Genomic DNA, 23894 nt, shown 5'->3' on the forward strand with positions numbered 1-23894 from the left:
GTCAACTCAGTCGGAATCGACATGTTTCTCCAAACGAACGCAGTTCAAAGAGCCATCTACAACAAGTAAGACATTCACTATTCTCAACAGAACCCCACTTTAACAAAGACACGGACAATGTGTTTCGTTAAAAATATTTATTCAAAAGTATTCACAGGTACAAAAGCAGTCCAAAAACAAACCTCATGCATGTGATGTCACCACTGACATCATCAATATGCGTCTTAAGGTTTGGAGATGACTCCATTTGGATATCGGTTCTTAAAGCGCGCTACAACCTCAGGATCCAGGAGGTGAATGCCGTCCAGCTGGTTGCCTAGAGTTATCCTAGATGGAGAATTCAAAGAGGCAAAAAATGACATTTTGAAACACAAACAGCTGTTTTAAACAGAGTTTTACTTTAAAGCGTGTTACCAGTTGGGTTGGACATTGTGAGGTCGCCCAAAGAGCTCGATCTTCCTGGAGCCGGGAGACAGCCGCTCTATCATGCCGTAGATCTCGTCAGGTTTGTGACTGGTGGAGCGGACCTGAGGCAGCGTGTGCAGACACTCAAGAAGCTGCGAACATTACAGATAATGTGCCAAGAAGATATAAATAGTACTTTACCTCAGCCACAATGACATCACAATCCAGGCCTCTGTTGAACCCCTGAGTGTTTCCCTTCACGCCCACCTGAAGACAAACACAGAGCTTTTTTTTTTTTTAAACACTCACAAAAAGTGAGACAATAAAAACTCTGCATGAAAAGACTGTTTAACGAGCAGGAATGATAGAAACAGATTCAAAAGTACCAAACAGTGCTCCTTCCCGTGGTTCAGCCAGTGACCAGTCCTGCCAGTCCGGATGATCCTCTGAAGCTGGTTGGTTTTCACCCAAATGATTTCATCAATACGCTCGTAGCTGGGAGAGAAAAGAACCAGAATAACAAGAGGCTAACGTTAACGCAAAACCATACCATACCAGCTTTATTTATAGAGCACTTTAAACACCCAAAGGATCAAAGTGATGTACACATAAAACCATCGGACAATAAAGAACGATTAATATGATTAAAAGTCTAAATTTCAGATGGTGTCAAAGGTCAGGGAGAAGAGATTGAGTTTTAAGAAGAGATTTAAAAACAGACAGGAACGAGGCCTGTCTGATGTTCAAGGGAAGGTCGTTCCAGTTTAGGAGCTACCGCAGCAAAGGCACGGTCTCCTCTGAGCTTACGCTTCGTCTTCGGCACGGTCAGGAGCAGCTGATCACATGACCTGAGGGATCGAGAGGGTGTGTATGGATGTAGCAACTCGGACAGATAGGGCGCGGCAAATCCATTAAGAGGTTTAAAAGTTAAAATGAATCCTAAAATGTACGGGCAGCCAGTGCAGGGAGGCTAAAGCGGGGTAAATGTGGTCAAACTTTTGTGTGCCAGTATAAAGCCGTGCAGCAGCATTCTGTACCCTCTGAAGCTGACAGATACATGAATCAGTGATTCCTGTATAGAGTGTGTTACCGTAATCCAGCCGAGTGGTCACAAGGGCGTGAACTACTGTTTCGAAATGCCTCAGAGAAAGAATCGGCTTTACTTTAGCCAGCTGCCTCCGATGGGGGAAAAAAAAATAAATTTAACAACAGCTCTAATGTGGCTTTCTAACTTTAGTCCAGCATCCACTAGTTTTGTAATGGTTGGCCTGATATACTGGGCCAAGGAATCAACATCTACATTGGGAGTCTCAGTGGCGCTTCCAAAGACCATCAACTCAGTCTTTTCCTCATTAAACTTTAAGAAGTTCACAGCCATCCAGACTTTTATATCCTCCAAACATGAAAACAGAGGCCAGAGAGTTACTTTAGTGGGCTATATATTTGTGTATCATCCACGTAACAATGAAAGGAGAGCCCATATTTTCTAAAAATAGAGCCAAGAGGGAGCAGGTACAGAATGAAGAGGAGGGGGCCTAAGACTGAGCCCTGTGGAACCCCACACAAAAGAGGAGCAGAGGACACGTGGTCACCAAGGCAGACACAGAAAGTACGTTCAGCTAAGTAGGAGCTAAACCAGTCCAGTTCTGTATTGCTGACCCCACCCCCCACTGTTTATAATGACAAAGTAAAATGCTATGGTCCACTGTGTCAAAAGCAGCCGATAAATCTAATCTAAACCAGAACCACGGCTGTAAACATTAAAGATAAACTTACCCCCACAGGCTGAGACACTCTCGGCCCAGCTCCATGGCCCTGTGAGAGAACGGAGAGGCTCGGTAAGAGAACTGATCATGAACACGAATAAACACAGAAATGATGCGGACAAATATCTAAACGAGATTTTCACTGCTCGATAACGACGAGAAGCTACTCGCACGTTGAGGAAAATTTGATGTGGCAGTAGCCGACACGCACTCTGTCCGCTCTCGCATGGCTCACGTTAAAACATTTAAGACTGCGTGTATTTAAACAAGTCTGTTTTATTTGTAGTTAAAAAATTCAAAGATGCACCGATCCCAGTTTCTTTAGGCCAATTCCAATTTTTGTGAAGCTCCGTTTAGTCGGTTCAAATGTTCTCTTTAAAAACTATAATTGAAAGCACAGCAAAAGTACCATATTTTCCGTCATACACGTTGCACCAGCCTATAAGTCGCATCAGTCCATATTTGTCTAATAAAGTGGAAAAATCCATAAATATGTCGCTTCGCCGTATACGTCGCATCTATCATGCGTCACCGCTGACAACCCGGAAATGTGGGCCGGTGTTGTGCCAAAAATCAACGGGCTGCCAAATGGCGGCTGCGGAAGCGTGCACAGGAGGACTTTAACAAGAATTTAACAAGAATAAGACTTATAAACTATTATTTGTTTGCTCGAAATTATAGTAAAGGTGTGTCTCAATCTAACATTTGCTTAATAAATGCACTTTAATGGTCAAATTAGCTGCATTTCTCCGCGGCGGTGCAGCTGTTTTGACAGTTCCAAGCAACGAGCAGAATGAAGGCAGGGAGATTATGGCAGGCCGATTGTGTCATTAATAGATGGTGAAGATTCTCAGGACATGGTAAATTCAAAAAAGTTCAAGAAAAAAAACAATAAAGTATAAAGTATAATAAATAAGTCCAGTTGTTTTTGTCTTGAACTTTTTTGAATTTGTCAGCATAGCCACGTTTGTATGTATGCTACACAACTACTACTCTGCTGCCATCAAGTGGCTGAATGTGGTACTGCTCTTCTTTTTTTTTCAGTCAGAATGAATGAAAACGTCATATCGCAGCCAAAAATTGGTTTATAAATATGGGAAAAAATCCATAAATATGTTGCTTCAGCCTATAAGTCGCAGGGCATGTAAATTATGTAAAAAAAAAAAAAAAACTTGCAACTTACACTGCGAAAAATACGGCAGATCTGGTAAAAATACGTGAACATTTGAATGCATATTTAAGAAAGCCCGTTTATGCCTTCGAAAATAAATAAAACGTCCATTGGTATGTCATAATTATGAGATACAAAGTCACAATTTCAACTTTCAAAGTTGGACCTCCTGACTAAGAAACACAGTGAATGAGCTCCTTCACATCTTTTCTTAATAAATGAGTACGCATCAAACAGAAAACATTCATAACGTTTACTGTAAACAAATGTTTATTCTTTCTCCAAAACAGCACCAGGTTGTACCAAGAAAACAAACTCTGTTTTAGTGTTAAAGTACTAAATAATATCTTTTATTGTAACTATAAAAGACTATAATTTTCTGTTTACATTTGGCCTCTGGTTACGTCACAACAGCAGCTGAACTTGTGTTTGAGCGGCAGCTGGTCGTTTTCCTGAGCGGTGAAGCGAGCAGCAGGCGCTCCCCTAAATCAGGCCGTCAAACTCGGTTACAAAGAGGAGACGAACGCAAAACGCTGATCCACACGGACACGAGCCGACTTGAGTCGGTACATCAACACACGTCACACACTCGACGTCTTCTCGGTCCAGTTGGACGTTCTCTGTTGCTCTTTCCATAAACAGTTTTTGGCTTCAAAGCTGGCCACTTGTTTTGGAAAGTCTGCGTTAAATGATGCATGCTCAGTTTGTTTTTTTAAAACAGTAAAACTTTGGTTACACATTATTAAAACAGTAAAACTTTGGTTACACATTATCATTCTTAGCTGTTGCTGAGGAGAACTTTTGATCAGGCTTCATTTTTCTTTAAAGCTGGTGGCCTGTTCATGTATCACCACTACAGACACCTGGTTTATTGACAAAGCAAAACGAGAGGCGATAAAAATATTTTACATTTAACATATCTTTGGGGCCAGATAAGATGTTAACAAGGACCAGATTTGGCCCACGGGCCTTGGGTTTGACATACGTGCGCCTGAACTAAACTGGGGAATGTCTAACAGCCAATTAATGGTTGAAACTCGTGACACTAAAAAAAAGGTTTAATCCCAGCCACCTGCCAAGCACTTGGTTCATCCTTATAAACAACTAAAGTTAAATTTGAGAGCAGGTGAACTGGTGAAAAATAGAACAGACTTCTGACTTAACGAGGCTCCAGAGCTGATGATCAAACTGACGGCTGTCTGTTTATACATCAACAAGTCGCTTAACGAATGAAGCAGATTTCTTTGTGCAAACTCAAACTTTTTTCAGCTACTTTCAGCTGTTTTTTGATCATTTCAGCTTTCTTTCTGCTAACGACAACTTTTTTGTGCGTCTTCCAATTACTTTCTGCAAATTTCAGTTTATTATGCTCTTTTCAGCTTATTAATGCACGTTTAATAATAATAATAATGAATTTAATTTGTAACGCACTTTTCATTAACAAAAATCTCAAAGTGCTACAGAGTGCAACTAAAATCAATGATAAAATCAACTAAAATCTGTGATAAAATCAACTAAAATCAATGATACAAACAACTAAAATCAATGATACAATCATGTGGAGACAGAATAGGCCTGCTTAAAAAGAAAAGTCTTTAAGCCTTTTTTAAAGTCAGTCAATGATTGTGGAGCTCTCAGATATTCAGGGAGGGAGTTCCAGAGGCGGGGGGCAGCCACACAGAATGCCCGATCTCCCATGGTTCTTAATTTAGTTCGTGGCAGGTGGAGGAGATGACTGTTCTGTGATCGTAGGGACCGGGTGGATGAATATGGAGCAAGAAGGTCCTTCAGATAATCTGGTGAAGTTCCATATAAACACTGATGGGTAATGAGAGCAATTTTGTACTGAATTCTGTAGGTGTCAGGAAGCCAATGGAGGTTATGGAGAATGGGTGTAATATGTTCAAATTTACGAGCTCTCAATAAAATCCTGGCTGCACTGTTTTGAATATATTGAAGCTTCTGAAGGTTTTTGCCGGGTATTCCAGTAAACAGGGAGTTGCAGTAGTCGAGCCTGGAGGAGACAAAAGCATGGACGAGTTTCTCTGCATCAGCAAAAGTGAGAGATGGGCGCAGTTTGGAGATATTTCGAAGATGGAAGAAACAGGTTTTAAACAGATGCTTAATGTGATTTTCAAATGTAAGATGAGTGTCCATTTTTATTCCAAGATTTGTAACAGAGGTGGTGGAGAGGGGGATGTCTTGTCCGGAAAATGAAATAGTCGTTATAGTTGAAGTTTGAACCTGGTGAGGGGTGCCAATCAGTATGGCCTCTGTTTTGGAGCAGTTTAACTGAAGAAAGTTCTGATTCATCCATGCCCTTATCTCCTCCAGGCAGGTAGAGAGGGCAGCGAGTGAAGATGGAGATGACAGTGGTGAAGATGATGCTCCGGTCCTGATGTAAAGCTGTGTATCGTCGGCATAACAGTGAAAAGAAATGTTGTACTGATTAATAATTTGACCTAAAGGCAACATGTAAAGGGAAAATAGCAGGGGCCCTAAAACTGACCCTTGAGGGACACCACAGGAGACACAGACAGTCTGGGACTTGGCATTGCCAAGACTAACACATTCCAGCCTATTGGAGAGGAAAGATTTAAACCAGTCCAGGACAGTGTCACAGAGACCGACCTCCACATGAAGACGGTGGAGGAGGATACTGTGGTCCACAGTGTCGAAAGCTGCAGTGAGGTCAAGGAGAACAAGGAGGGAGGGAGAACCAGTGTCAGCAGCCATGAAGACATCATTGGTGACTCTCAGCAGTGCGGTCTCAGTACTGTGAGCTGCACGGAAGCCAGACTGAAACTTCTCATACAGGGAGTGTTGTTTTAGGTGGATCTGCAGCTGAGCAGCAACTGCTTTTTCCAGCACTTTTGACAGAAATGGGAGGTGAGAAATTGGGCGGTAATTAGAAAGAATGTCTGGATCCAAATTAGATTTTTTCAGAAGAGGCCTAATGATGGCAGTTTTAAGAGGCAGTGGAACTTGACCAGATTGCAGTGACTTATTTATTATATGTGTGATTAATGGGCTTATTGCAGAGTGATTGGATTTAATGAGAGACGAGGGGAAGGGATCCAGGGCGCAGGATGAAGGCTTCATTTTCATGATGATGGTCTCCACTTCACTCAGAACAACGTCATCAAAGCAGCTCAGGGACCCAGAATGCAGACGGGTAGATGGCAGATGAAGATCAGGGAGGCTATGGAGCTGAGATCTAATGGAGTTAACTTTGTTTTTAAAAAATGAAAGGAACAGGTTGCATTTTTGAACAGAGTCCTCATGAGATTGTTTAATGGGATTAAGGAGATGATTTATTGTGGAGAAGAGTTGTTTAGAGTTTCCAGGGCAGTTGTTGATGATGTTGGAATAATATTTGGACCGTGCTTCTTTAAGAGAAAAGGCGTAGGCTTTCTGATGTTCTTTATATGCCTGCTGATGTACAGAGAGACCAGATGATTTTACACGTCTCTCAATAGCACGGCCAGCTGCTTTCATCTTGCGCAGCTCAGCAGTGTACCAAGGGGCTGAACGGGAGAAAGACACCAGCCTTGCTTTAAAGGGAGCATGGAGGTCCAGAAGCTCCTGGAGAGATTTCAGTTTCAGCCTTTTCTGCTATTTCGGCTGCTGTTTCTATACAAATTTTAGCTTTTTCAACTAATTCCACATTTTATGTACTCTTTTAAACTTTTTTCAGTCTAATTCAGCAAAAATCTGCTCTCTCCACTTCTTTCTTGTAATTTCAGCTTCTTTCTAATTTTAGCTACTTTTCAGCTGGGTTTTTTTTTCAATATATGTTATTTTCAGGTAATTTCTACTTTTTGTGCTAATTTCGGTTTTTTTCAGCCCAATTTGGCAAACATTCTTTCTGCTTTCTTCTGCTGATTTAAGCTAGTGCTACTTTTTCAGCTAAATTTTTTAGCATTTTTTTAAGCTAATTTCAGCTGTTTTCTGATAAATTAACGTTTTTTGTGGTAACTTCTGCTACTTACAGCCTAATTAACTCCCTTCTGCTAATTTCATCTTGTTATGCTCCTTTCAGCTTTTTCTGCTATTTCAGGTACTATTTAGCTGTTTGTTTACTAATTTTAGCTCTTTCAACTAATTCCACAATGTTTTTTAGCTTATTTCAGCTCTTTCCACTTCCTTCTCATACGTTAAGCTTCTTTCTGCCTTTTCGGCTACTATTTAGATGTGTGTGTTTTTTGTGTATGTGCTAATTTTAGCTTTCTTAGCTAATTTCCTCATTTTTATGCTCATTTCTACTTATTTAAACCTAACTCAGCGAATATGTGTTCTTTCTGATTTCTTCTTCTAATTTAGTTCTTCCATTTCAGCAATATTTCAGCTGCTTTTCAGCAAGTTTTTCTGCAATGAGCATTCACACTGCCTTCTCGCAGGAAATGCAATTTCTCTCATTTTATTTACCTCCCAGTGACCCAGAGGAAGAGGAAACCATCGTCCTGCAGGGCGGGAATGCTCAGTTGTCTCATCTCCTCGTCAGTCAGAGTACCGTACGGCAGCTCCATGTGAATATCCCAGGGAGGGTCGGCCATCACTACGGCAAACTTACCCAGGATGGACACGTCCAGGTAGCGGATGTCACAGCAGATCCACTGAGAATCAAAGCGAAAATCAGAGTTTCGTCAAAACGAAAGGCACGACTTTTTTAATCATCTTCTTGCTCACCTGCGAAGGGAAGAGTGTGCCCACGTTGCTGTCTGTGTCCGTAGCGTGGAGGCCGAGATCAGTGGCCCCTGCCGGGCTCCCCAGCAGGTTGCCTTCAGCCTCGGGGGGGCTGTCGATCTCATAGTGCACGTACTTACAGGTGTCCATGTGGAAGCAGGTGTTGAGGAAGGAGCAGTCACCGAGGCTCTCGTCTGTGTGCTTGTTGATGATACGGCTGGACGAGGAAAATCAGAAAACACAAAGTAAAACTAGAGAAGTTGCATGTCCTGCAAAAATGCAGCATGGAAGCTTATTGCTGAAGAACTTGCTGAAAAACAGCTGAAATTAGCTAAAAAAAAAATAGCTGAAAAGTAGTTGAAAAGGCAGAAAGAAGCTGAAACTACCAGAAGGAAGTGGAAGGAGCTGAAATGAATAAAAAAAAATGTGGATTTAGCTGAAAAAGCTACATTTAGCACACAAACAGCTAAAAAGTAGCTGAAATTGCAGAAAAAAGCTGAAACTTGCAGAAATACTGTAAATTGAAAGGAGCACAAAAAGCTGAAATTAGCAGCATATTTAGTCTGGAAGCAGCCGAAATTACCTCGACAAACTTGAATCTATCTGAAAACAGCTGACATTAGCTAAAAAGTGCTCAAACGTTAACTGAAAATGTAGAACAAGCTGAAATTAGCAGAAGTAAGTTGGGAGAACACAGTTTTGCCCAATTCAGCTGAAAGAAGCAGAATTTAGCACAAAAAGTGGAAATTAACTAGCAAAAGCTGAAATTAGCACAAAAAAACCCCAAAACAGCTGAAAAGTTGCTAAAACAGCAGAAACAAGCTTAAATTACATGAAGGAAGCTGAATGAGGCCAAAAAAAGTTTAAAAGAGTGCAAAAAAATGTGGAAATAGCCGAAAAAGCTCAAATTTGCATAAAAACTGCTAAATAGTAGCTGAAATAGCAGAAAATGCTGAAACTTGCAGAAATAAGCTGAAAGGAGTTGAAATTAGCAGAAAGAATCTGAACGAAGCACAGAACAGCTGAATAAACAGCTGAAATATTTAAATTTGCACAAGGAAGCTGAAAGAAGCCGAACCAGAACAAAAAGTGAAAGGAGCAGTAAAAGCTTGTCAACACATGGGAAGATTTGAAGGACGGAAAATGAGCTCAACTCATTTCCTATGAGGAAATAAAATGGTAGAAAAGGCTAAACATTTCAAAACGCTAAAGTTGCACCAATACCATGCATTTAAAAATCCATAAATCTTTAACATTCTATAATAATCTTTGACTTAAAAAAAATAATAATAATAATTAAACAAACTATTCCAGACAGCAGGTTTGACGACTAACGAGGACAACACAGCCTGTTTGTAGTTGGACTCCATGTTTCCAGGAGAGCGGCTGGGAGGAGAAGGTCCAATTAAACGGGTTATTCTGGGAAACGATTTCCCCATTAGAAGTCCAGTGAGCGAGACGATGAACCGTTGAGAGCAAATATGTGTAAAAACTGCAGCTCAACAGTTTCTCCCACTGTGAGATAAATAAAGAGTGATCCTACTGTTCTGTTTTCTGCTGACCTTTCCGTTTCTTTACACTCACCGACACTGAGAACATCCAACACGTATGAAGATCTTACTCAAAACGAGAACAAGCTTTAGACAATAACATAAGTAGCCTTTATGAGTAACTTTAATAAACAAGAATCATTTCATCTTTTTGTTTTGTGGAAGTTATGTTCATAAAACCACACAACGAAGATCTGGGAGAGAGTTGTGGAAGCTACATGCAGAGACACCATCTTTGCTTTGAGGATGCTGATGGAGAAGTACAGAGAGGGTCAGAAAGAACTACGTCTTTGTGGATTTATAAAAAGCACATGACAGGACGCCGAGGGAGGAGGTGTGGTATTACAAAGATCTGTGCTTTGCCGTTAAAAATGTCGAATTATAAAACTGAAATGAGCAGAAGCGAGTCGAGGCTGCGAACTCTCACGGCTCCTTCTTTCTCTCCCGCTGAGCGGGGAGTTTTCTTTTCACGTCTCTTTTACGTCAGTTTACTACACAACAATCTTGTCGCCGTAAAAACTAAATCAACTATTTATTATGATCCGTTTATGAAAAGAACAGCAGCATTAATGGTCCAGAGCTGGTTTTACTGGTTTGTTGGCCGACTTCAACTTTAACTTATTTTTAAGAAGTTTTGCTGATTTGTTTTTTTACTTTACAAAAACTGTCTATTGCTGACCTCATTTGAACTATGCTGCCATCTTCTGACCAAAATGGGTATTTCTCAATTATAGTACAAAATGCAAAACCGTTGAAAGATTTTTAAAAGTAAAGACGACATGGGTAACTGGAACCATTAATGTCTACAATTAATTGGTTTACGTAACTCCTTCAGCAGAGCGGAGGTACAGGTGAGAGACGAGAAGGAGCAGAACTGTTAGTACTAAAGAAGTAGAAGTATTTGGAAGTGGATGCAGGGAAGTCAGAGCTGAGGAAAAGTGTTCTCTTTTGTTGTCTGTGCTCTAAAACACGAGAAATCGAGGCCGGACTAATTCTAAACAGAAGCACGTTGCAGTAGTCGTGCTAAGATGGTATAAAAACATGTACAATAGTTCCTCGCTACTTTGCGGTTCGACGTTCACAGACTCGCTATATCGCGGTTTGTCATCGCGTATTAATATATATATTTTAAAAAATTTGTACAGGACACGAGTGTCACCTTTAATATAGACCTGTCGCGATAAACAATAAATCAATTAATCGCCCTGCAAAACTTGTTCTTGTGACAGGCCTACTTTAATATTATTCACATGATTAGGACTGTACTGTACAGTAATAAGTTAACAAAAAAATATATATTTCAAACAGGCGCCTCCATTTTGTAGTTTTCTCTCAATAAGCCTACACTGTATTCCCGCTTATAACGACTACATTTCCCAGAAGCCAAAAGAGCCCCACCCAGAAGCCCCGTTTCTTTCTGCTGAAATACTAGAGGGAAAGTTTTGATCTGGTCGGAAAAACTTTGGCACTCATTACAGTGACTTCAGCGCTCAGCGGATGCAAGGAGCTGCACAGAACTCTCTGAACCGGAGCAGAACCGGAACAGAACCAGACCCATCAGTGAATCTTGAGAGCTCCTAGCCAGCTCACGAGGACTTCCAAGCAGGAAGCACGCCGCCGAAGTCCAGGGCTGTTTCTGGAGCCCATCGGGACATTTTTCATCCAGACTTGGACTCAATTGACCACATCTGGTCCGCACCGGCCACCTGAAGGTCTGCCCACACCAAAATGCGCTTCGGCGCTCAAAGACGGCAATGGACCAGACTAGAACCAGACCCTCAGACTCAGCGTGAACCTAAGCGCTCCTAGCCGGCCCAGGAGGACTTCCAGGTGGGGATGCGCACCACCGAAGGTCCGGCGCTCCATCTGGAGCCCACCGGGACTTTTTTCATCTCTTTCAGCCGGTCCACGTGGACCTCCGTGCAGGGACGCACTGGTAAGAAAAATTTAATAGCTACATATACGTATGTTGTTAAAATGAAGCTGGTTTAAGAGTTTAGAACATTGCAAGAGTGTGGGAAAGGTTTATAAAGCCTTTACTAAAATAAATATAATGGCACTACTTGGCGAATTTTCACGTATTGCCGGGGGGGGGGGGGGGGGTTGGAACCTAACACCCACAATAAACAAACAAGGAACTACTGTATTACTGTCTGAATGTTCCTTTTAGAGAGGACGTCCTCCATTTTAGACTCTCACCTCAGCTGAAAGCAGCAGCATCTGATTGTTGCGTTTACGTGACTCTTTAGTTTAGTTATATTTTGGGCAGACGATAAAAAACTATGCAGACCAAACAAAACAACAACAATTACCCAATTTTTTTAAGTTTGACAGTGATCATAAAAAAAGTCCCGCACTAGATGTTTCTGTAAAACAAGAGCTTACCGGAAGTGCAGCTTCGTGCACGGCTGAGGAGCGTCTCCAGACTGGACGCACTCCTCTTTGGTCCCGTGGTCGCAGAACTCCTGGACCTGCGCTCGGCCACGAGAGCGGAACTTTTCCACGATGGACTGCTCCTTGGCCGTGCTGGTGTTCAGCAGATCCAGGATCTCTTGACTCATCTGAAAATAAAAAATAAAACAAACATGCTCGTGGCGCCGCATCGATCATCCTCCGTTCAGACGGCTGAACGCTCTGAACGACTCTTCTCACCTTTTTGCTCTGCTCCTCCTTGGTGGACTGCTGGTTCAGGAGGCTCTCAATCTCCATGTCCAAATGAGACGACTGGCTTTTGCTGATCCTGCCCTTCTTCTCAGCTGCGCTCCCTGAAGAAGAAGAAGCGAGCTGAGACGAGGAGGCCGGAGTCAGAGAGGAGGTGGAGTGGGGCGGAGAAGCCGAGCTCTGAAGCGAGGGCGAGAAGCCGCCGGCTCTTTTGCCGAGGGTCTGCTCCTCAGCTTTCCTCTTGACTCCAGTTCTTTGGGCTCCAGCCACCGACCCAATCATGGCCCAGAGTTTTGTGTGGTCCACAGATACTACAACTGTGGAGGAGGAGGAAGAAGAGGAAGCCTGTCGAACCTCGATGAGCTCCTGAGCTGAGAATTTAAGCAGCAGGCTCTGGATGCATCCATGACTGACGGGACCTTCAGACTGTGAACACGGGGAGACATAAAATCAGGAAAACAACGAGATGAACAGCCTTGTGTTTCACGCTGAAGCAGACTTACACGGCCGAGCTCATTTGTGATGGCGAGAGACTCTGTTGGCAGGGAGAGACTCAGATCAGACAGATATCCCAGCAGGCTCTTCTCTAGCTCTGGGTCTGGTGGTTTTTCCGTCTCCTCTTGAGAAGCGAGCGGAGCTGACGGAGTCGGACTGTCACTCCTGGCTGCTGAACCTTCACCGCTGCTCCCACCATCTGCGAAGTGATGAGTTAGTTCAGAGAAAATGTCCACATAGTGCATTACACGACTTTTAAGTCATAGAAGAAAAAAAAAACTGAGACGGAGATTGTTGAGATTTAAACTACTTTAAAATGCCTCAAAATGAATATGAGTTTAATGTGTACTTTTATAACTGTAGGGTGGACAATTTATTCAGCTAATGACTGGAATTGTTTAATTTTAGGCTTGATTATTGACCAGTCAATCTGACACTGAAAAATAATATATTTTCTGGTCAGTGAACGCATCGTTCCTAAGGACAATCAAACATCCACTTCTTTCAGTCACGTTAAAGGGCTAATTGGTCACTGATAGGTCGTCACTAATTTAACGCTTTGCTCTGTTTAAGAGAAGCCTCCCTTCTTTTTTGAAAAAAAAAAAATAAAGAGGAGCTTCCCTTCTCCTCTCGTCATCACTTCTACCCAAGTCACAGCCCAGCTGACTCAAACGGAACGTACCCAACAACTGTAGATTCCCAGGGATATGTAGACAAACCCCTGTAAACTGACAACATTTTAGTAAAACGGATTTTAACATATAATAAGCAGGATTTTTGTAAAAATTTAAACCACCCTACAAAATCTCAGATTTCTGACTTTTATTTCAAATACCCTGAAGTTATTGCAAATGAAAAAAAAATACAGTTGTTTCATGCACTCTATGTGGCCATGTGATGGACTTGAGACCCGTCCAGGGTGTACCCCGCCCCTCGCACAGTGATTGCTGGACATGGGCACCGGCGACTCCAGTGACTCAAAATGGAAAAAGCGGGTAAAAGATAATGGATCGTTGATGTTACATGCACATGATATTAATTTATTTATATAAAAAATAAACTTATTTGTTTTTGAATGGTATTAACCTCATTATAAGAGTTAAAGTTAAAAGGAAATATAATATTTACAAGATCCAAAAGAAATATAGTAAATGGTAGAATATAACAGTGCAAATAGGATGAATAAGTATTTAATAGCTGGTAATATATGCTTAAATGCACATGATATATATTGCACATAACTAACATAAACTACACAGATTTTTGCACAGTAATACTGATTAATGGAATTATGATGGTAACGTAGTGGCATACATGATAGATGGTATATACGGCATAAGATATGACATATCTCATACCATATGCATGATACAGCCACATAGTGCAAACTGTTGAGCTGTGCTTGGTGGACAGTCATGTGTGAGTACAAGTGGACTAAGGACACAGCCCTGAGGTGTACCGGTGCTGAGAACTAGTGTGATAACAGATTGTTTTCTTTATGAAATATTAAAAAGTTGGAAACACACGTTATTTTTTTCAGTTAGTCGTGACAGAAAGTAAGGGGTTATATTTTCAAACAATTTAATTAAAACCATATTAAAGTTTAGAAACATTATATACAAGCATTAATTCTGCACATCAAAACTCTCAACAGCATCCAGTGAAAGTGAGTACATTTAAAATCCCACTTCCTACTTTTTACTGAGTTCGTCTGCGATTACACATCAGATAAAAGACAACAAATGTGTTAACTCTGAGGTAGCCACACAGCCACCGGTCGCTGGGTCCTCGTCCTGGACTCACCCGCCATGGTGGTCAGCTGCGCAGGGTCTTTCCGCCGCCGCTGCAGCCTCTCCCGCAGGGAGTCCAGCTGCTTCTTGTGCGCCTGGATGTTGCTCCAAGTATCCGACATGACGAGCTGAAATACACAAGGCCGCAAACACAAACGCCGCTTTTACAGTAAGTCGAGTTTCCAAAACACGAATTGAAAACTATAGGCGCTCGGAGGAACAAAGTATGTGTGGTCCGCAACAAAAAAAGCGTCGGCTGGCATCTCGAGTGCAACTAAACGTTCCGGAATAAAAACGATTCTTTATCAGTAGCTGATATTAATTGTTACAGTTTCTAAATAAACAACCAGATATAATCATATTATAAATAACGTAGTTAAACCTTTAATTAGATTGAAGCAAACAATTTAAGATAATCATTTGTCGGATTGATTTTATAGACGGACTAATGCGATTTCCGGTGTCGCTGGAAAATAAAAGCAATTTTCCGCTTTGTGCTAAAACGGATAACATTCTTGGTCCTCCTATAAAAAAAACAAAAAAAATAAATAAATGCATTGGCAGTAGAGTCTTACATTTAGCTGTTATTTGACATTTGGGAACATTTGGTTCTTATTCGACTGTTGCTCCAGCCGGGTTTTCGGCTCTAGTTAGCGAAGATGGCTGAGAAAGACGACAGCGCCGGTGAGCCTGGAAAAGACAAAAACGAGCTGCAGGTTATGAAGGTAAGTTTTATGAACAGCATTTCTCAGTTATTGCGTCTCCTATCGTTGTATGTAATGGCTTGAGGTTAGTTTTCTGTGTTGCTTCTCTTGGTTAAAAAGTAGCTGCGTAATGGTGATGCTAAATCACCATCATCTTTTGTGTTTATTAACCTGTGGTTAGATATACCACGGGTTCTTTACTAGCCTGTTAGCCGAGCTGCTCCTCCTTTAACCCTCACTCTGATTCAGACACTTTTGGATTTTTTTATGTTAATCATCTGCTCCAAAAACGTAATTGAAATATTTTTTTGTTTGTTTTTTCCTCTAGTTCTTGCACTTATCAAGCCTTGATATTTGCCTAAATATGACTGAATAATTTCTAGGTCAGAGCTAAGTTATTTAATAAATAACTTCAAAAATCCCTTGACAAATGGTCAGAGGAAAAGTAGCCAAAGTCAAAAGAAAAAAATTAAAGGCCATCAGGAAGTCTAAAAAAAACTGATCCCTTTAAAATAATACAAGAACATTTATGTGTTTGGAAGCACAATATATTATATGAGGTAACTTGAGACTTTTGTATGCATGTTTAGTTTTTATTGAGATGCCTGTCCAAAGGGCTTTGTGTCACTCTTGACTATTCCTTCAAATCTTTTATCCTGTTTGCAGCTTTGAAAGTGAAACCACAAATTAAACATCAAACCGTGTGGCTTCTTTGTGTGTGTGTTGTGAGTTTTAGGAGCAGTATGCCACACTGTGTGGACAAAATGTACAAAAATCTCAGGAGAGAAAAAAAAAAGGGTTGTCAAGGGGAATATGGTGAAACACATGAGAAGGCTGCTATTTGATGCTGTGTGGCTCGGACGCACTCCACAGGGGAAACATCATTCAAAGTTTTAAAAAGTTAAGTCTGGTCCTCTGGACATTCAAAAAACAAAACAAAGCAACAACAACAACAAAAAAGTCCAGACCAGAATTAACTTTTTTAGATTTTTCTACCTGGATTATTGACAAGCATGCATCAGGATATCATTCAAAGTTGTAACGTGTCACAGAAAGTTGAACTTTATATGTCTGAACCGATATTTTGATATCTTTTATAGTTTTTTTTACACAATCACATTTTGAGTTTTATGGGGTTTTTTTCTGCAAAATGTTCAACTGACAGTGGATGCCTCACCTGCAAGCAAACCATTTTTACTTACGCAACTTTTTATGGCGCATAAATCAAATATACACCAAAACATGGTCATTTTTGTCTTTTTATCACCCAGTGTGTCCCTCACTGCTCTAAAACCTGTTTTCTTAAACCATCCCAGAATACAAAGAGCTCACAGCAAAGCGTTTGTACATTTCAGCTCAAAATGTTATTTTTAAAACTGGAAATTGGAGTTATTTTAACTTATCATTCCTGCTACAGAAAACACTGTAAAAGATAAACATTCATCCGGCTATAAGACTCCTCCACTGCTCACGGTTCAGAAATTTGTAAGATCTGATGTGTAGCTTTTGCACGACGACTCATGTGGTTCACCTCCTACTTGACCAATAAAACTTTCTCTATCATGTTGGGTAATCTGGCTTCCTCTACTGCTTCTCTTTCTTGTGGTGTGCCACAGGGCCCTATTCTCAGTCCTCTTTATTTTCTCTGCATAGGCTGCCACTTGGATACCTCTGAGGCTTACTTTTCAGTCTGTTTCTGTCTATTTCTTATGTTTGCAGTCAGGGAGTAAGAGAGACAGATAGACAAGCATGTTGTTGCTATGGTGACCATAACAAACCACTGGCTGCTGCTTCAACATTTCTCTGATCTTGTTTCTCTTTTGCACCTTCACACATCAAAATGCATTTTTTTTAAACTTAGATTATTACTGAAAATGTGAGCAGCAGCTGCATTCAGAACGTCTTTAAATAACTTTTAGTTTTGTTTTAATAATTCATAAAATACACCGTTTTATTGGAGTGCTTTGTGAGACGTGTTTTCTGTGTCTAACATAAATATTGTTACAACTTTTACTTCAGCGCCACCATACATCTTACCATGCATACATCTTTGTTTGTAACGAAATGTTACAAATGAAAACTATTCATTTGTAACAATTAATTTTAAGAAAGTAGGTCAATTTGTCTTCCAATGGTCTAAGCCTATAGCAGCATAACAAGCCAACCCTAACTATAGGATTTATCAAATAGGAAAGTCAAGCCTAGTTTTAAAACTGGACAACGTGTCAGCCTCACAGACAGAAACTGGACGTTGGTTCCACAAGAGAGGAGCCTGAGAACTGAAATATCTTCCTCCCATTCTGCTCTCGGAAACTCTAGGAACCACAAGGAAACCTGCAATCTGAGAGCAAAGTGCTCTGTTGGGAAAATATGGAACAATAAGATCTTGAATATAAGATGGAGCTAGGTTGTTGAGGGCTTTGTAGGTTAGAAGTAAGATTTTGAATTCAGTTTTGGATTTGACAGGGAGCCAATGGAGAGAAGCTAAAACTGGAGAGATATTTCTCCCACTAACTCCAGTTAGACTCTGGCAGCAGCATTTTGGATCAGCTGAAGACTTTTTAAAGAAATATTTGGACACCCAGATAATAAACCATTGCAATAGTCCAGTCTAGACGTGACAAATGCACAAACCAGTTTTTCTGCTTCATTTTAAGATAAGATGTTTCTAATTTTAGCGATATTACATAGGTTCTAGTAACTTTTAAACACTTGTAATTTAACAATAATAAGCAGTAACGTTTAATTACTCACTCACTCCCACTCTCCCAACTCAGGAGCTGGTGGATGAACTGTATACCTTCAGAGATTGTTATTTCGAGACGCACCGTGTGGAGGAAGCTGGACAGAAGCAGAGTGATGTCGCACAGGAGATGGAGCGGACACTGTCCAAGCTGGAGGAGCTAGAAGGTGGGTGCTGCTGTACTTCTCAAACAAACGGTTGGTGTCCAAGGTGCAGAGTATCCTTCAGGCGTTTGCTTCCTCCGTGACTCTTCTCTTCCACCAGAGCGCTTCAAGCACAAAGCAGAGTTTTTGCTGCTGAAGGGCAGGTGTCTGAACGTGACTCCAGACTTCAGTGCTGTCGCCGAGGAGTGCCTTTCCCGTGCCGTGAAGCTGGAGCCCGGCCTGATCGAAGCCTGGAACACGCTGGGGGAGCAGTACTGGAAAAAAGGAGACCTGACGGGGGCTAAAAATTGCTTCACTGGCGCCTTGCAACAGGTAGAGGGCCGACGAAGGCTCACCCTGTTTGGAGGATTGTGCTTCACATCGTAACTGCTCTGTGCGCTGTTGTCCTTGCAGAATAAGAACAAAGTGTCTCTGCGCAGCCTGTCGATGGTGCTGAGGCAGCTGCCAGTGACCAGCAGCGATGAGAAAGGCAAACAGGTGCTGGAGAGCGTGGACATGGCCCGGCAGGCTGTCCAGCTGGACGTCACTGATGGGACTTCGTGGTGTGAGTAGAGCACGAGAAAAGCTTTGCAGCAAGACTGAACGTTAGCAAAACGTGGAAACACAATGACAGTATCAGTGCAATAAAGTCACATTTTTCTCCTTTTCCTCCTACATCTTGGTGCTCCCCACACTCAGCATGTTTTAGCAACATAACTCGGTGTCATGGGAGTCCGTATGATTCGCCAAAGACGTTAATCCCAAGTCCAAACACTCCTCTGAGATGCACGTTTACACCACAGTAATGATCAAGTTTTGATGCATTTTAAAGCCCTAGATAGAGAGTGACAGATCATCCTATGATCCCAAACCGTCAGATTAAGATTTTCTTTTTATTTCATTATATGTCATGTAGTTTTACACTAAATTTAATGTATAATTATGAAATCTAGTGGGAATTTTACGACGGAGCTTTAGGGCTACGCTAAAAAAAATAAATTACATTGCCAAGCTAAGAACAAAAAAATTAAAAAGCCATAAAATTACGAAAATAAAGTCGTACGAGACTTTTTTTTTTTTTACAGCTGTCGTTCTTTTTTTCCCCACGAGTCAGATTCACAACACGACCTGTCAATCAATCCAGTAGGCGTGTCAGCAAATGACCAATCCGAAGCTAAATGAGTCGTAATATTATCCGAACTCCAATGCGATAAAGTTTACCGCATTTTAACAGTGGTAAAATTAAAATTGTTTGTTAAACGGTAATTAACTAACTTAACTTTAACTTTAGTTAACTTTAATTTTTTTTTTCTTTAGCGTGGCAATGTAATTATTTTATTTTTTTTGCGTGGCCCTAAAGGTCCGTTGTAGAATTTTAGGTTCATATGTGAAGCATTAAAAAGTTTCACAAGTACCGTATTTTTCGCCATATAAGTCGCACCTTTTTATATACATTTGCAAGTCCTGCGAGTTATACACCGAAGAGACTAATATTCGTTTTTTCCCATATTTATAAACCAATTTTTGGCTGATATCTGACGATTTCATTCATTTTGACATGAAAAATAATAAGTATTACCATTAGCAGCCACTAGAGGGCGGTTGAGTTTTATGGCAAGCCAAGTGTCTCATTAATAGGTAAAACTGGTGCGCCGTGTACGGTGGAAAATACGGTAAAGGATCCATGTGAGAACTTTATTTTGCTAAACTACCAGAGATTATTTATTTATTCTTAATTTAAAAAAATAACTTTTAGGCCAATATTTCATTACTTAAATTAGTGATTGAATGTTTTGTAAAACTGCAGCACATCTTGCTGTAATTTTGTTCAAGTTTTTCCAAAAGTGAAAAGATGAAAAAAAATTCTGTTTGATTAAATGTTTTTTTTTTTTTTTATCCCACCGTTTATTCAAAACACTGATTAAAAATGTGATCACACCATAAAACACTTGATATAGGAAAGCGACAGAAAATCTCGTGAGGCTCTAATTACTGATGTAACGCGCAGCCCTTTGGAATATTATTGCATCGCCAATTATTTTCTGATATAATATCAATATCTTCAAAGGAAGAGAACACGCAGGTTGTGCGGTTTAATTGGATCTGATGTTTTATTTGTGCTTATTTTTACAGACATTCTTGGAAATGCCTACTTGTCCATGTTTTTCACCTGTGGACAGAATCCACATTTCTCTCAACAAGCTTTAAGTGCCTACACCAAAGCTGTGAGTCCACACACACACACACACACACACACACACACACACACACACACACACTGCAGGTTTCAGATGAACATGTCCACCAATGCGTCACTTTGATCGTCCTGTAGGAGCAGGCAGATAAAATTGCCCCTTGTATCCCGGAGCTGCATTTCAACAGAGCCAACCTCTTCCAGTACGAGGAGATGTTCGCCTGCGCACTCTGCAGCCACAGCCGGGCGGCGGAGTTGGACCCGGGCTGGGAGGAGCCGCGAGACAGAGAGCGGCAGCTGCTGGAGTACCTGGAACAAGTGACGGCTCTCGTCCAGAACAAGGTAAAGAAAACGTTCAACTCTGTCGTTGTGTAAAACAACACACGGTGGTGTCTTGAAAGGTTTTATGAGATAATAATGATTTATTAGTTAATGGGTTTTTTTTTGGTTTTTTTGTTTAGTTACTTATAAAGTGTCCCAAAACAACCGGATGAATTTCTGTTTTTGTTCACGTTTGTTTTTAAAGATGGTTTCTCTCATTTTACTAAATGGCTTGCGACTTGTTTTTTTTCCATATTTATAAACTAATTTTTGGCAGAGATGTGACCGTTTTCATTCATTCTGACTAAAAATATTGAACACTACCATTTTCAGCCACTAGATGGCACTCGAGTAGTTAGGCATGCCGTTGTGTCATGTAATAGGTAAAAGTGGCTATTAATGACACTATCGGCTCACCACAGCCTGCCACCATCGTCCAGCTCGCTTGGAGCAAACAAATCAGCTGCATTTCACTGCGCCGCCCCGGAGATACGCAGCCGATTTGATATCCTGATGCATGCTCAATAATCCAGGTAGAAAAATCTAAAAAAAAGTTCAATCTGGTCTCTGGACATTCAAAAAAACAAAACAAAAAAAAATTTAGAAATGTTTCGTCTTTCATCCGAAAGACTTCTTCAGTCAGCTGATTTGACCATTGAAGTGTATTTATTAAGGAAAAGTTCAACTGAGATACAACTTTACTATAATGTCGAGCAAACAAATAATTGTTTTTAAGTGTTAATCTTGTTAAATTCTTGTTAAAGTCCTCCCGTGCACGCTCGCGAGGCCGCCATTTGGCAGCCAATCGATTTTTGACACAACACCGGCCCTCGTTTCTGGGTTGTCAGCGGTGACGCATAATAGATGTGACTTATATGGCGAAGTGACTTATTTATGGATTTTTCCACTTTATTAGACATTTTTGGACTGATGCGACTTATAGGGCGATGCGACGTGTATGGCGGAACATATGGTATGTAAAACAAGAGAAACTGTCTTTAAACACTCCTATTAGGAATTGCATCCATGTCACCAGAGTGGCCCATCTGTGAGTCAAACTAACAAAGACCTTAACAAACCCTACTGTGAGGATTGATAGGGCAATCTGCATATGTATCTAGCTTACCTCAGTTTTGTAACTTGAACCCCACACACTGTTCTTTGAACTGAGAAAGCTCCACGAATGAGAAACCTACAGGAGCTTTAGGGCCACGCTAAGAAAAAAAAATTAAAAGCCATAATGTTACGAGAATAAAGTCGTACGAGACTTTTTTTTTTTCAGCTCGTTTATTTATTTTTATTTTTTCCACGAGTCTGATCCCCGACGCGACCTGTCAATCAATCTATAGGCGTGTCAGCAATTGACCAATCCAAAGCTAAGCTTCTTACCTGCAGAGCTGCGCTGCAGCCCATCAGAGCGTACCACCTTACTGTAAATTCAAAGTCCTGATACTGACAATAATCTGATGCTGATGTGCTAACAGATTAAGTATCTCTTTATTTGTAAAACCAATACCAAAGTATAACTTAAGATGTTCAACGTTCTTCATTTTACCACAGTTAAAATGCTGTAAACTGTTTCATTGTGTCTGAGTTCAGATAATATTACGACTCATTTAGCTTCAGATTGGTCATTTGCTGACACGCCTACTGGATTGATTGACAGGTCGTGTTTTGGATCCAACTTGTGGAAAAATAAATAAACGAGTGCTGCAAAGTCTTGTACGACTTTACTCTCGTAACTTTGATTTTATTCTTGTAATACTACGACTTTATACTCATAAATTTTTTTATTAAGCGTGGCCCTAAAGCTCCGTCGTAGAATCCAAACGTCTTCTGTTACAAAGTCCAGTTGTTTTTGTCTTGAACTTTTTTGAACGGCCTCTGTATTTTTTTATTTTACGATGGTGCAAATGTATTTGTGTCCACACGGTGGCAGCAAAGAGCAGCCTCTGATGTGTTTTTATTTGTTGTCGTTTGTGTCCAGGGGAAAGTTAAAGCACGTCGGCTGAAGCTCATGCTGTCACACCTCGACACGTCGGCTCTGGGTCCCTGCTCGTCTCCCCAGTTCCGCTCCCCGTCCGGCCGCGTGGGCAGCCTGGTGCCTCAGTCTCTGTCCTCCCTCACACACGGACACACGGCCGGGGCGGCCGCTCTGGGGAAGGTGGTGTTCAGCCTGGCCCCCGAGGGTCGCATGGCCTTGTGAGTTTCAAACAGCAGTAATCCACAGGCAGCTTGGCGTTTGGTTGCTATAACAATCGCACCGTCTTCGTTTCCCAGCACGTTCGGCATGGTCGACAGCGAAGAGACGTGCATTTTGGTGATGGTGTACAACACAGCAGACAGCTGGGGCGTCCTGATCGGAGACTCTGTGGTCATTCCTGAACCGAACGTCAAGCGACACTGCATCACACACAAAAACAAGGTCAGCGCCTCCCATCTTTGCTTACCTGCGGCACAATAATCTCGTCTAATTTTTCCATATCCTCCCGACAGTCGTTTGATTTTAGGAGCATTCGAGTCGATTCTCCGCTGCTGCTCATCGTCAACGGCAAGAAGCAAAACGTCAGAAGTCAGATTCCCGTCACCGTCAGCTACACGCAGAAGAGCGAATGAAACGCAAGGACTGAAAGCCGTTGCTAAGTTTACTTCTCTGAATTTTGAGCGTTCCCAAAGTTTGTGCCTGTTTTAGTTTTTTTTTTTTTTTTTTTCTGTACATACGTGTCGCCCTGCTTTGTTTATATTTATGATTTCCTTTAAAGTTTACCATTATGGGGTCCAACGCAGTTATTTCATAATTTAAATAAACCTTCCATGTGAAGGTGACTTGAGTTTACCTAAAAAAAGAAGTATTTATTTACTGTGGATTTGAAGCAGCAGCTCTTGGTTTATGTTTTTATACATTCCAGTGAAAAACGCTCCTGAGCGGACATGACTAATAACAGAAGCAGCAGGTTTGAGTTTGTGATTCAGATTAGTTTTTTCCCGGTAGCACAGAAAAATGTTTTCAATTCATTGTTACTCTAAAAAAGTAAGAAAGAACTCAGATTTGGTCAGATTGTTGGATTATTAATCTGCAACAAAATAATCTTATACAAACCGGATTCCAAAAAAGTTGGGACACTAAACAAATTGTGAATAAAAACTGAATGCAATGATGTGGAGATGGCAAATGTCTATTTTATTCAGAATAGAACACAAATCACAGATCAAAAGTTTAAACTGAGTAAATGTAACATTTTAAAGGAAAAAATATGTTGATTCA

At 41.0% G+C, this 23894-nt stretch overlaps 2 protein-coding genes across 2 annotated transcripts; one reads left to right on the forward strand and one right to left on the reverse strand.

Moving 5' to 3' along the window:
* Window positions 1–195: 195 nt before the first annotated feature.
* Window positions 196–14784, reverse strand: mettl3 (methyltransferase like 3). The gene is made up of 11 exons (XM_037683767.1): window positions 14538–14784; window positions 12743–12933; window positions 12231–12665; window positions 11964–12139; window positions 8032–8245; window positions 7771–7958; window positions 2182–2220; window positions 792–900; window positions 607–672; window positions 415–527; window positions 196–327 (listed from the first exon to the last, which is right to left on the reverse strand). The coding sequence occupies exons 1-11, from the start codon at window positions 14644–14646 to the stop codon at window positions 225–227; spliced, it is 1743 nt and encodes a 580-aa protein (XP_037539695.1). The 5' UTR covers window positions 14647–14784; the 3' UTR covers window positions 196–224.
* Window positions 14785–15148: 364 nt separating this feature from the next.
* ttc5 (tetratricopeptide repeat domain 5) lies at window positions 15149–23247 on the forward strand. Its single transcript, XM_037683769.1, has 9 exons — window positions 15149–15249; window positions 18006–18138; window positions 18236–18447; window positions 18529–18679; window positions 20248–20339; window positions 20447–20650; window positions 22617–22831; window positions 22910–23054; window positions 23126–23247. Exons 1-9 carry the CDS (start codon window positions 15184–15186, stop codon window positions 23243–23245), a joined length of 1338 nt encoding a protein of 445 aa, XP_037539697.1. The 5' UTR covers window positions 15149–15183; the 3' UTR covers window positions 23246–23247.
* The last annotated feature ends 647 nt before the right edge of the window (window positions 23248–23894 follow it).

This window comes from Nematolebias whitei, chromosome 1, assembly GCF_014905685.2.
Source record: "Nematolebias whitei isolate Nwh7 chromosome 1, NemWhi1, whole genome shotgun sequence".
Classification (NCBI taxonomy): Eukaryota; Metazoa; Chordata; class Actinopteri; order Cyprinodontiformes; family Rivulidae; genus Nematolebias; species Nematolebias whitei.

Bases quoted from the DNA above. Each gene is read 5' to 3' on its own strand.
- mettl3 (XM_037683767.1), bottom strand. From the start codon at position 14,646: ATGTCGGATACTTGGAGCAACATCCAGGCGCACAAGAAGCAGCTGGAC. The intron at 12,934-14,537 runs GTGAGTCCAGGA...ATCACTTCGCAG, and splicing joins GCAGCTGACCACCATGGCGG to ATGGTGGGAGCAGCGGTGAA. The intron at 673-791 runs GTACTTTTGAAT...GTTTGTCTTCAG, and splicing joins ACGGGAAGGAGCACTGTTTG to GTGGGCGTGAAGGGAAACAC.
- ttc5 (XM_037683769.1), top strand. From the start codon at position 15,184: ATGGCTGAGAAAGACGACAGCGCCGGTGAGCCTGGAAAAGACAAAAAC. The intron at 18,448-18,528 runs GTAGAGGGCCGA...TTGTCCTTGCAG, and splicing joins TCACTGGCGCCTTGCAACAG to AATAAGAACAAAGTGTCTCT. The intron at 20,340-20,446 runs GTGAGTCCACAC...ATCGTCCTGTAG, and splicing joins TAAGTGCCTACACCAAAGCT to GAGCAGGCAGATAAAATTGC.